A 12,980-nucleotide genomic window follows, 5' to 3' on the forward strand; every position below is an offset into this window, starting at 1 on the left:
CTTAAATTAAACAAAATAAAAATAATATTTTTTTTCGGTTTTTTTCAAGAAAAACATATGGATTTAAAAAATTGTTTCTATTATTATATTCACTGTTAGAAGTTAAATTAAGTTATCAGGAGGTGAATATTTAATATTTTAACATCTAAATTTTCATGTAATTTTGACTTAAACTTTCTGTCACTTTCTTCGACCATCTGCATAAAATATTTATATTCTTAATTAAAATACTACTTAAAACGTCTATTAATATGTTGGTTTATAATTTGTTGATCTACAATATTTTTTTAAAACAATGCTATGCCCAGCCAAAATTCAAATTTTCTAAAAAAAAATCTATAAAAAATTTAAAATATTGCAATGCACCTGCACATGATTATTCACAGTTTCTTTGATACTTGCTTTGATTTTTATGTTCGAGGTATCAATCAATATTTTTGAAGGTTTCACTTTTTTTTTGTGTAAACTTTATTTCCTCAAGTTTAAAAATGTTTGAAAAAATATCCTTAACCAAAAATAAATACGAGAATAGCTATTTTCGACAAAAGCATCATGACGCAGCTGTTATTGAGAAAAAGGAGGACATAATCCTTCTGAAAATGTTGAACAAACTTTTGAAAGACTTTTGTATTAAAAATTTAAAAGTACAAGAGGGTTGAAGTATACTGAAATTCAACAGGAAGTTTGAAAACGTTCCCTCTCCCTAAATTAATCGCTCTTTCATGACTCACATTTTAAGCAAACCCCAACCTTTTACTTCCACCATTTTTATCACACACTTACATACAAACATTTTTATATAATTCCACAATTACTCATTCATGCAACATAATTTTAAGTTTCAACACATAAAAGTACCACTTATTTCAAAATTGTAAGCATTTTATCCATATTCTTAGACATTCAAGGTCATTCTTATAGCTTAGCAAAGCAGTCATTTGACGTGACATCACACATCCTTTTTTGGATTTTCTGGTCTCTTTGGGAATGTTTATTTTTTTGTTAACAGGTTTCCTTCCGTAATATTAAAATTTAGACTGTACAAATGACACACATTGGAAGAATTTTCAAATGAGGTTGAGTGAAGAGCAAAGTCTTGATGGAAGTACGTGATGCTTTTTTAAATGTAAATTTTTTATGGGGTTTCTTATGCTAATGGATGTGATTGGGAGAAAGAAGTAATAGTCCAGATCAAAACGTTTTACTCTTTAATGAAGTTATTTAGAAATCTTAAAATGAAAGGGTCATTCAAGGGATATTTCAAGAGACACATTTTTGAGTGAATTTTGGGTCAGAAATTACATAGTTGTAATGAATGTCCTTTTGTCAATGTGAGTGCTAGTCTAGTGACCGAAAATAATGGTAAGTAATTTTAAAATGGAAGCATTTTTGGGATGAGATAGAACTTGCAACTTTTTTTTGGACTTGAGAAGGCACGTATGATTTAGGTCGGTAATACACTGTAAAAATTAAATTTTCTCTCAAAGGTACTAAAAAGTCGTTCGTATCATCCAGACTATACTAAACGAGCTTTGTGTCAAAGAAACTAAATTTTTAATTTTTCAAATAAATTTTCTACAATCTGTGACACACTCACTGTGAAACACCCGTAAACCCATGCATTCTTTACATTTTATAAAATTTATGTATGTTACTGATTTATTTAACATATAGGATACGTACCTTTGGTTTTGGTTTATTGTTCAACATGGCATAGCTATAAAATAATGTTAAGCTTAATTGTGAATTGAGCTACATTGTTTTATATCACATGTCACACACAAAGAGACCGTAGGTTTTCATAAAAGTTGTGTAAACCAAAAACACGTCGACATTAGAATGATTTATGTGCGGGTTGTCATCAAGAGAGCACCACCGCACACACACTTTATGAGGAAGGTAGACATATTGAACAAAAAACCACCATAAATTCCTTCGTGGCTTAATGTTAATTTTTCGCTCAGTGGGTTTTTCAAAGACAGATGATTTCAATAATTATGTTTTCGTTGGATGGTTGATGGGGGACCTTAAAAAAAAAACACACACATTTTGATTAATTTATCCTTTGTCGAGTCAAAATCTATTATTATAACCTACTTTTTTTTAAATCAAAATGTCTCATTAAATAACAAAGCGTTTAGAATTTAAAATTACAATTTAATTAATTTGCAGAAAATTAAAAATTTCCACGTTTCTTGCTAATATAGTTTTATCAGTTTGGAACACGGTTATTAGGTTATTTTTTCAATAGGACCGAAAATCGAATTTTGTTAACAGAATTGATACGAAAATTAATAAAAAAACGCAATCAATAAATCATTTTCTTGGCTATAGGCGAAATTAGGCCCCAAAAGAAAAATGAAGTAAGGCCCCAAATTGGGGTATTTTTTTATAATGCAACTATGCAACAAGGCCCCATCGAAATGAAAAAATGCCCCAAAAATAAGTGAAATAAAGCCCCAATTTGTTTTGAACCTTTTTAAAAAAATGAAACAAAACCCCAATTTTTCTTTTTCATATAATTAAATAAAATTATTTTAGGTAATGAAATATCACCCCAACCAACCAATTTATGGACGGAACTTCTAAAATTGTTCCTCAGTTGTTCGATTTTTTCAGCTGGTACTTACTAATGCTTTTTTTTTTAATGATCTCTGATTGTTTACTGCACGATATTTACATAGAAAAGCATAAGTTTGCAGCACAATGTTTTTTAGCTATTCGGTAACTTACAATTCTGGGTCGTTGATAAGCGGAATATCACAAAAGTTTTTTTTTGAAAGACAACTAAGTTTAGCATTTTCATGTTAATTATGGAAAGTGAAATAAGGCCCCAAATTGTTTTTAAAATAAAATGAAAGTAAATGGGGCATAATAATAAAAAAAAAAAAAAAACAAAATGAAAAAACGACCCAGAAATGAAATAACACCCAAAAATTTGAAAAATTTCATTGTTGTTGTTTTGTGTGTATTTTTTGGGGTCTAATTTCATTTTTTTAATGGGGCCTAGTTTAGCGGAGCCATTTTCTTTTATTAGAATATGTATAAAAATAAGCTTTTATTTTAAGTAAAAACCATCTTAAATAATTTTTTTTCTCTTTTGATGGATTTATTTTTCTTAATATTTTGCGTAATTGAATTTAAATAATCTCTACTAGATCCACGTACTTGATCTTATGTTAAAAGAAGCTCCTAGCTCTTCATGCAATACAAAATTAGAAAAAATAAGATACAATTTTATTTCTAAAAACTTTCATTAAAAAAAAAAACTTGTATTTTTATTTTAAACAAATAATCAAATTACACTTAAAAACAAAATTTCGAATTACTTTACCTAGCCGTTTTCAAAAAATTGATTTAAAAAAAAAAATAAAAAAATATTTTTTTTTAAATTCCAAAAATGAGTGTTTTTTGAAAATTTTTTAAAACCATATTTAATAGTGTGTTTACTTAAACGCTTTTGAATGAAAATTTTCGCTGAAGTCAAATTAGTCTCGGTATATGACTAATTTGACTTCAGCGAAAATTTTTAAGATTAAGGTATCGAGAAACCAAAAAAAAAAAAAAAAACGATCCATGGCAAGTGCCGTTAATAAAGATTCAAGAAATATTTTTCTTTTATTCAAAAGTCAAGCCGTTAAGTATTTTTCAACCTAATACTCTCAACTTCATACCACACTCACATTTTTAGTTATTGTTTCTCATAAACATATGTATGTATCAATTTTGATGATTATTTATAAAAAAAATATTTAAAAAAAAAATGCTAAATGGATTAAGAAAGCAAAAACTCGTAACTTTTTTGAATTAAATTCATTTAAAAATTTTTTTTTCTTTTTTTTTACGATTTTGTTATTAGTTTTTATTTTTTTTTTTTATTTTTACAAAATTTCAAAAATTTCACATTTTATTGTACTTTATTGGCATTTAATAAAATAAAGGTTGAACTTTCAAATTATATTGTTCTTTTCGTAATATTTTTAGTTAATTAATAGTTAGTTAATAGCATAGATTGCTCTGAAATTAATGCAAATCTTATCTTCTTTTAGTCACTTTTTCCATAATATGTGAACTTTATAAAAAATATATATAATATTTGTTTTCATGAGCGTTTGAAAGTATGCAATTTGTTTGTTTTTTTTTTTATGAAAAAAGAATGTTTAGAAATAATGTTTTGAAAACCGTTAGAGTCGTATTTTTTTTTATTTATTTTTAATTTATGTAAATTAATAAAAATAATAACAAAATTTTACATTTTGATTGTCCTTATAAAAAAACTAAGAACTAGCGACGAAAATTCAGCATCGTCATCATAAGGAAATAAAATTCTATTCTTGGAGCTTTAAAACTATACTTTAAAAAGAATCAAATCTTGTATTATTCCTCCTGATATTCTTCCTCATTAATAGTATTTGAATTTTCATCAATTTGTTGTTCAGTTTCAATTTGAGCCAGAATGGAGTCTCTGTAACAACTATCAATATCCCTCAACGAAGAGCCTAAATCCTTCAAAACTTTACTCGTTACTTTATAAGTGCATCTAACTGCATCACGCGAAATAACAGATGTTCGAAATACACTCATTTCCAATTGTTCCTGAGCAGTTTCCAAGTAATCCATTATATTTTCTGTTGCTAATTCAACCTAAAATAAAAACTCAAATAATATTTTCAACTTTACCAGACTTAAGAGTCAACACTTACATATTCCATAGAACACAATTCTAAAGCAGTATCATTTTCCACATGCAAATCACTGCAAGTTTTGACATTTTCAAAAAAATTCTGATTTGCATACTTTTCGGCTGAATTTATAGATTCTTTAGCTTTCGATGTTAAAGATTCCAATTCGAGTTTAGCTTTATCTCGACACATTTCAAAATGTCTTTGGACATCAATTCGAGTCATAAACTTGGATGCAAACTTTTCAATACATTTTTTTCGATTCACACTCAATGACTGCAATGGTATAAGACTTTGATTTACTTTATGGATATCATTTAACATCAGCTGCTGTTCATAATGAATAACATCCAAACGACCAGTGAAACTATTGTGTACATTGGCAATTTTTATTTTAGCTATTTCAATGGAATGAAGTAATTGAATCTGTGATGCCTTAAAGTAATCTTGAACACCTTTATAAGTTTCCTAAAAAAAAAAAGTTAATAATTTAAAAGTTTTTCCTTTATAGCAATTTAGTATTATTTTACTTACTTCAGAGCCAAATGCTGGTGTGGTACAAGAAATAATGAACAAAATTAATAGACTCATAATTACATAAATTATTATAATCAATAACGAAATTAATACTTGACTGCACATAAATTGAATAAATATAAAATTTTATTAAAAATTTTCCAATGAGCGCGATACATGCAGAAGGAAAATTCGCTACTTCAACATTTTTTAAAATAAATAATTATCCGCAGACGAACGAATAGCTGAGCTTGCTTTGCTGGCCATGGCTGGCAACGACACAAGCTGACGATGGCAGTAAAATTTCATGGAATCGATGATGGTGAACTTCAGTAATAATTTCCAAATGAGTCAATATCGAACTTGAACTACGACCATAGTGCTGCTGTTGAGTTGTGTTATTTGTTTTTAATTTTTGGCTGAGATAGCATAAAAATTGATTTGTATGAAAATTCTGATGGTATCGAATTTTCATCAATAGGTACACATTTTAACCTGAAGTGGCTTTTTAGTGCCACAAAAATTTAGGGAAGAATTTTTTAATGCTATTCGTAAAGAACTCGAGACAAAAATCAAACATGTCGGTGTTTCTCTTTATATTCTCGAGGTACAGCCGAAACCTCTAACAACATATGCTTCAAACTTAGATATTTTGAGTTTTGGGAGATTCCATAGAAGGGAAATTGAAATTGTCATTGACCAGGTTTGTTTAAATATCAATTAAAAACAAATGCATTTGCAATAAGAAAAACAAATATGTATTGCAAGATCAAAACTTGCATTGCAAAAAAATTATTGCAACTGAATAAATTTGTATGAAAATAAAAATATTTTGCATTAAAAAAAAATGTTATGCAAATGAAAAAAAAATTTTGCTTTGAAAAAAAAAATGTTCAAATGCGTATCAAATGTGTATTAAATATTTTTTTTTTTATATTAGTGAAATTTCTTACAATTTTGCCTATTTGACCATACATAAGCTATTTCAACTATAATATAGAACTAAATGAAAGGCGAAATAGCCAAAATTATAAGAAATTCCAGAAATATTAAAACAAACAAAAAATGCAAATTTAATGCATTAATTATTTTTATCAAAACAGAAATTTTTTTATTTGCAATAACATTTTTTTCAATGCAAAATATTTGTATTTGCAAACAAATTTTATTTTCAATACAAATATTTTTCGCATTAAATTTTTTTTTAATGCAAATTTTTGTTAAATATTTTTTTGTTTTTTTTTTTTGATAACTTGTCGATTGAATGTTAGAAAACAAAAAAATATGTCTTCAAAATATAGTTTACAATTTTTTAATTTTATTTGTATGTATATTTAATAATACAGGGTGTCCCAAAAGTAATGGATCAAAGGAAATATGCTGATAGGCCAACTTATGGGCTCTCAGAATTTGGTAACTTGTTCATCCCAAATCCTTACGGTTTTCGATTTAATGCAGTTTTTGTGAAATTTCGAAAAACCCCGACTTTGCATCAGTATTTTGCTTCCTCCGCTCATAATTGATTTTTGTTTTTTACAATTCTTCCTCTAAAACATTGCCTAATAATAAGAAATAATTAATTTATCAAAATATTTTTAATTTCATACCCCATTTTGCTGCAAACTAATTAACAGTTCCATGTTTTATAAAAACTCAATTTCTTACTTTTATTTCAGAGCAGCATCCCGAAAAAAATTTGTATGGTGTGATATTGGTTCATTATTTTAAAAACTTGCCGTGTTATTGCAGTTTTCAAAAATGTATACAAATTTTCAAAGTTGAAATTAGAACGAAAGATATTACAATTTAAATGCAACAAAACAGGGCTTTTCAGAGAAAAATAACAAAGAAAAATAAACACATTTTCTCGACTGTTGTTTGTGTATTTCTTTTTGAATAAAAGTTTCGATTTTTGTTTGTTATTTTTCTCTGAAAAGCCCTGTTTTGTTGCATTTAAATTGTAATATCTTTCGTTCTAATTTCAACTTTGAAAATTTGTATACATTTTTGAAAACTGCAATAACACGGCAAGTTTTTAAAATAATGAACCAATATCACACCATACAAATTTTTTTCGGGATGCTGCTCTGAAATAAAAGTAAGAAATTGAGTTTTTATAAAACATGGAACTGTTAATTAGTTTGCAGCAAAATGGGGTATGAAATTAAAAATATTTTGATTAATTAATTATTTCTTATTATTAGGCAATGTTTTAGAGGAAGAATTGTAAAAAACAAAAATCAATTATGAGCGGAGGAAGCAAAATACTGATGCAAAGTCGGGGTTTTTCGAAATTTCATAAAAACTGCATTAAATCGAAAACCGTAAGGATTTGGGATGAACAAGTTACAAAATTCTGAGAGCCCATAAGTTGGCCTATCAGCATATTTCGTTTGATCCATTACTTTTGGGACACCCTGTATAATAAAATGCACGACTGGGGTCGCACGTACTTGCTCTTATGCTTAAAGTAACTCTAATGTTAAAGCTTTTTATTCAATAAAATTAGGAAAAATTTGATATTTTCAAGAAATTTCATAGGTAGTGTAGAAAATAAAATCTGTTTTTATAATTAATTAAATACCATTTTAAATATGTCTTAAAATGAAAAACAAGTATGCCATTTTATTACTTGTATAAAAAGGTATTTTTAGAAAAAAAATTTCGAAAATCTTAGGAGCCGTTTTTTTTTTTAAATAATTTTTTATATATAAAAAATTTCTCACATTTTTCAAAAAAATAGTTGGTATGCCATTTTGAAGAAATAATTAATTTACACATAAAAACTAAATTTCAAAATTTTTAATTGATCCGTTTTCGAAAAATTGATTTTCAAAAAAAAAATTTTGAAATATTTTTTAAAAATCCAAAAATGCGTTTTTTGAAAATTTTCTAAAATTTTAATATTACCTTTACTTAAACACTTTTGTATAAAAATTTTCATTAAAATCGGGTTAATGTTGTACGAGATATTCAGAAACGAAAAAAACCGTTCTATGACAGGTACCGTTAATAACGGTACAAAAAATATTTTTTTTATTAAAAAAGTTGGCTCTTATGAGTAGTACTACACACAAAAATTTTAATCAAAATCGTTAGAGCCGTTTTTGAAAAAAATTAACTTTTCTATTTCCGTTATATGGCAGGTACCGTTAGTTTTGGTCATAAAAAAAAAATTTCAATTTCCCCTCTAGGGAATCACCAAAAACTGCTAACTACCGAGTTTGAAGAAAATCACTTCACTCGTTTAGGCTGCAGCTCCAGATAGAGACAGACAGACAGACAGACAGACAGACAGACAGACAGACAGACAGACAGACAGACAGACAGACAGACAGACAGAATTGCCGGACCCACTTTTTTGGCATTCTCCATCATCGTAATGTCATGTAAAATTGTTATCTCGAGTTCGATTTTTTTTACGAATCCTAAACTTGCCCTATAGTACCTATATCGCAAGTAAAAAAGAATACAACAGTCGGAAAAAGTATTTTGACAAAATGAACATTTTTCTAACTGATGAGAATAATCTGTAACGGTTAAACATAAAATAAGGAAGTTGACGGTTATTTATTAAGTATATTATGGTGAATCTCACGATGGTCAATGTCAGTCATTTAGTTGGTATTATGCTTCGAGGCTGCATTTTTTGTATAAAAAGTATTAATTTTTGAGGGAAAAAAGTATTTTGACAAACGTTCTTTTTCAACGTTGGTAAGGTAACGTAATGCATTTTACGTGTTTCAAGCACGTATACAACTGACAGACTTGTTAAGGCCCCTATTTGTAAAAAATTGGGCAAAACGGCGGAACTTAACATTGAAATTAGTGCATCTTCTGTTGCAAGTCATAACTTCTGTGTGTCTGTTAAAAAATCTGTGGAGAACTGAATTTATCGCGGGAAATTAAAAATTACCAAATATACAAACACAAAAATATAATTATACTATTCAAAATTTACCACAAATGGACAAAAAATGCACTAAGAAAAATTGAAGCATTTTGAAGAATTCACTTTATCGCGGATTTACTCCAAAAAATCTGAATTTGGAAATGCCATTCTTTCATCAAAAACTTTGTTAGCAAAAGTACCCTTTGCATTGAGCTCGAAGAAGACAATTTTACCATGTTTATGGGAAGATAATACAGTATTTATCTCATAAAAGAAAAATTGAAAAAAACTGAATTCTCAAAGGAACATATTGGTATGCTTCTTTCATTCAAAAACAAACTTTTATGGACCACATTCTCACAAATTTCTATATCAATGATATGGGAAACGAAAAGGAACTGTTGAAGCTCCGTGAAAATTTGGTAAAGTTTGTTCCAGAAGCGAAAAGCACAACAACATGTCCCTTTGAGAATTAAATTTTTTTTTCAATTTTTGTTTTATGAGATAAATACTGTATTATCTTCCCATAAACATGGTAAAATTGTCTTCTTCGAGCTCAATGCAAAGGGTACTTTAGCTTACAAGGTTTTTGATGAAAGAATGGCATTTCCAAATTCAGACTTTTTGGAGACAATCCGCGATAAAGTGAATTCTTCAAAATGCTTCAATTTTTTTGAGTGCATTTTTTTCGTTTTTTGTCCATTTGTGGTAAATTTTGAATAGTATAATTATATTTTTGTGTTTGTATATTTGGTAATTTTTAGTTTCCCGCGATAAATTCAATTCTCTACAGATTTTTTAACAGACACACAGAAATTATGACTTGCAACAGAAGATGCACTAATTTCAATGTTAAGTTCCGCCGTTTTGTCCAATTTTTTACAAACCGGGGCCTTAACAAGTCTGTCAGTTGTATACGTGCTTGAAACACGTATAATACATTACCTTACCTTACCAACGTTGAAAAAGAACGTTTGTCAAAATACTTTTTTCCCTCAAAATTTAGTACTTTTTATACAAAAAATGCAGCCTCGAAGCATAATACCAACTAAATGACTGCCATTGACCATCGTGAGATTCACCATAATATACTTAATAAATAACCGTCAACTTCCTTATTTTATGTTTAACCGTTATACAGATTATTCTCATCAGTTAGAAAAATGTTCATTTTGTCAAAATACTTTTTCCGACCATTGTATATGATATTAAAAATTATTTAAAGCTCTAATTTTATTTTAAAATTTTCTTTTTTCTAAATATTTATTTATTTATTCAAGAAAACAAATGACATATTTGATTTGCTACAGGTAAAATAAAATAAAATAAAATAAAATAAAATAAAATAAAATAAAATAAAATAAAATAAAATAAAATAAAATAAAATAAAATAAAATAAAATAAAATAAAATAAAATAAAATAAAATAAAATAAAATAAAATAAAAAAAAAAAAAATAAAATAAAATAAAATAAAATAAAATAAAATAAAATAAAATAAAATAAAATAAAATAAAATAAAATAAAATAAAATAAAATAAAATAAAATAAAATAAAATAAAATAAAATAAAATAAAATAAAAAATAAAATAAAATAAAATAAAATAAAATAAAATAAAATAAAATAAAAGTTGTCAAAATTAACTATACATAAAAACAAATTTTGTTATATATATTTTTTTTAATTCTTATGAAATTTCTTAAAATGTCAAATTATGACTTTTCTTTAGTTTTTTTTAAGTTTTGCTCTTTTTTCTTTCTTTTTTCTAAAATATTTCATGTGGATAACTTTTTTTTTTGATCTTAAAACTATTTTAAACCTTATTATTTTTTCTTAAAGATCTATCTATTAAACATAAACTAATTAAATATTATGTTTCAATGATTGAGTATAAAAAAAAAAACAAACGTAGAGTTTTTAAAACTAAACTAGGACATTTTAAAATTTACTATTATAGTGGTGTAACTTGCTAGTTGCTATTGCTATATTTTGGGTATTTTGAAATTTTGCCATTTTTTGGTCGTTATCTTTTTTCACGGTTTCTAGGTTTTAAACCTTCAGAAAAGTATATTTTGGTTCTTGTGGCAAAAAAAGTTTAATTTTGTTGACTAGTGTTTATCTCTTTATCGTATTTTCATAAATTTACCATTATTGCGCTTTTCGATTCACGTGATTTACTATCTCTCACTAGTAGATCATTGCCTCCCTCTATTAGATTAATTTTTAAGATAAATTGTTTGTTTTAATTTATATTATTAAACCGTCATTTAAAACACTCTTACATAAGACTTTCGCGTGAATCGAATTGCAGAATAGATTATGTTCTAATAACCTGTTTTCTTTAAGGTTTGACGAAAAAAAAAAAGAAAAGCCCTTACACACAATTGGTTTCAGTCTATCAATATTCTCATTTGATTTTTTCAACAGTCACTGTGGCGTATGTGTACTATTTTTTTTTTACATTTTTCTTAGGTAAATAAAAATTTGAAATTTCTTAAAACAACTCTCACCGTTTATTGGGTAAATGTACTCTTTTACATTTATTCATTGGTTTTTAGAGGAAAGTGAATTATGTGTGCTTCATAAAAAATTTGAAAAAATCAATTGAATTTATTCTCGCACGATAATTTACATTGACTTATTTAAAGCAATATTTAAATTCTGAAAACGTATTACACAGTGTCATTGTGTAATAAGAGGAGCCATCGTAATAATTTTACTCTCTATATTTATGTTCATTAAACCTTGAAAACAGATATCTCATGAATATATCCAAATGTATTAAATTATAAATCAATTTATTTTTTATGTTCAACAATGATTAGAAAGGTAGGTACTTGCCTACATAAATTACTTTGTTTTAACTTCTTCTGACTTTCACAGAAAAGACTATCCTCTTTAAGGATATATAAAGGAATTGTTTATTAAGTTTTGTAGCTTTAAGAGAATTATTTCAATAATTTCAATTACGACAAGATTTTGCATTGCATTGTTTGGACGAAAGATAATATTTCTCAGAGATTCTCTTTTGGATTCGGATATCCTTTCTACACTTTTGGAACAAATATTGATTAAATAAAAATTTTATTATGTTAGAGAGCATAATACACTTTTGTCCTGTAATTTGAGATTTCTTTTTCTTCCCGGTTATGATTTATATTATGTTTATTTTATGACCTCGTAAACTTTTTTTTGTGAGTGCTTCCTTTTTTTTAATAAACATACAGATAAAATATTTAACTTTTAAGGTACATAATTCTTTTCTGAAAAAAAAAAATGTTATTAACCTGCGATACTTTTTTATGTTCTTTTAGCAGGTACTAAAATTGAGTGAAAATAATTAAAAAAATTTTTTTTTTATTGTTGGTTGCAATTTAATGTAGGTAAATGGGTCAAAATAATATAGGTGTAAAATTTCGTGGTCCGAATAATTAGAAAACTCAACTTCGTTACATGAAAAAATTTTCATACCTAAATTTGTTTTATAAGTGTCATATGATTTCTTTTTAATTAATTTTTCAATTTTTACTTGCGATATAGGTACTATAGGGCAAGTTTAGGATTCGTAAAAAAAATCGAACTCGAGATAACAATTTTACATGACATTACGATGATGGAGAATGCCAAAAAAGTGGGTCCGGCAATTCTGTCTGTCTGTCTGTCTGTCCGTCTGTCTCTATCTGGAGCTGCAGCCTAAACGAGTGAAGTGATTTTCTTCAAACTTGGTAGTTAGCAGTTTTTGGTGATTCCCTAGAGGGGAAATTGAAATTTTTTTTTTATGACCAAAACTAACGATACCTGCCATATAACGGAAATAGAAAAGTTAATTTATTTCAAAAACGGCTCTAACGATTTTGATTAAAATTTTTGTGTGTAATACTACACATAAGG

The 12,980-nt window shown here is 26.8% G+C and overlaps 3 protein-coding genes across 5 annotated transcripts in view; 1 reads left to right on the forward strand and 2 right to left on the reverse strand.

Moving 5' to 3' along the window:
• Positions 1-12,980, reverse strand: part of LOC129911836 (glutathione hydrolase 1 proenzyme-like) — a 126,558-nt gene that overhangs the window by 112,980 nt on the left and 598 nt on the right. The window lies entirely within an intron of this gene.
• The window catches only part of LOC129911835 (otoferlin-like), a 194,726-nt gene that overhangs the window by 16,446 nt on the left and 165,300 nt on the right, over positions 1-12,980 (forward strand). The window lies entirely within an intron of this gene.
• LOC129911841 (uncharacterized) lies at positions 4,119-5,819 on the reverse strand. The gene is made up of 3 exons (XM_055989814.1): positions 5,217-5,819; positions 4,704-5,150; positions 4,119-4,644 (listed from the first exon to the last, which is right to left on the reverse strand). Exons 1-3 carry the CDS (start codon positions 5,322-5,324, stop codon positions 4,378-4,380), a joined length of 822 nt encoding a protein of 273 aa, XP_055845789.1. The 5' UTR covers positions 5,325-5,819; the 3' UTR covers positions 4,119-4,377.

Source organism: Episyrphus balteatus, chromosome 2 (genome assembly GCF_945859705.1).
Source record: "Episyrphus balteatus chromosome 2, idEpiBalt1.1, whole genome shotgun sequence".
NCBI classification, from domain to species: Eukaryota; Metazoa; Arthropoda; class Insecta; order Diptera; family Syrphidae; genus Episyrphus; species Episyrphus balteatus.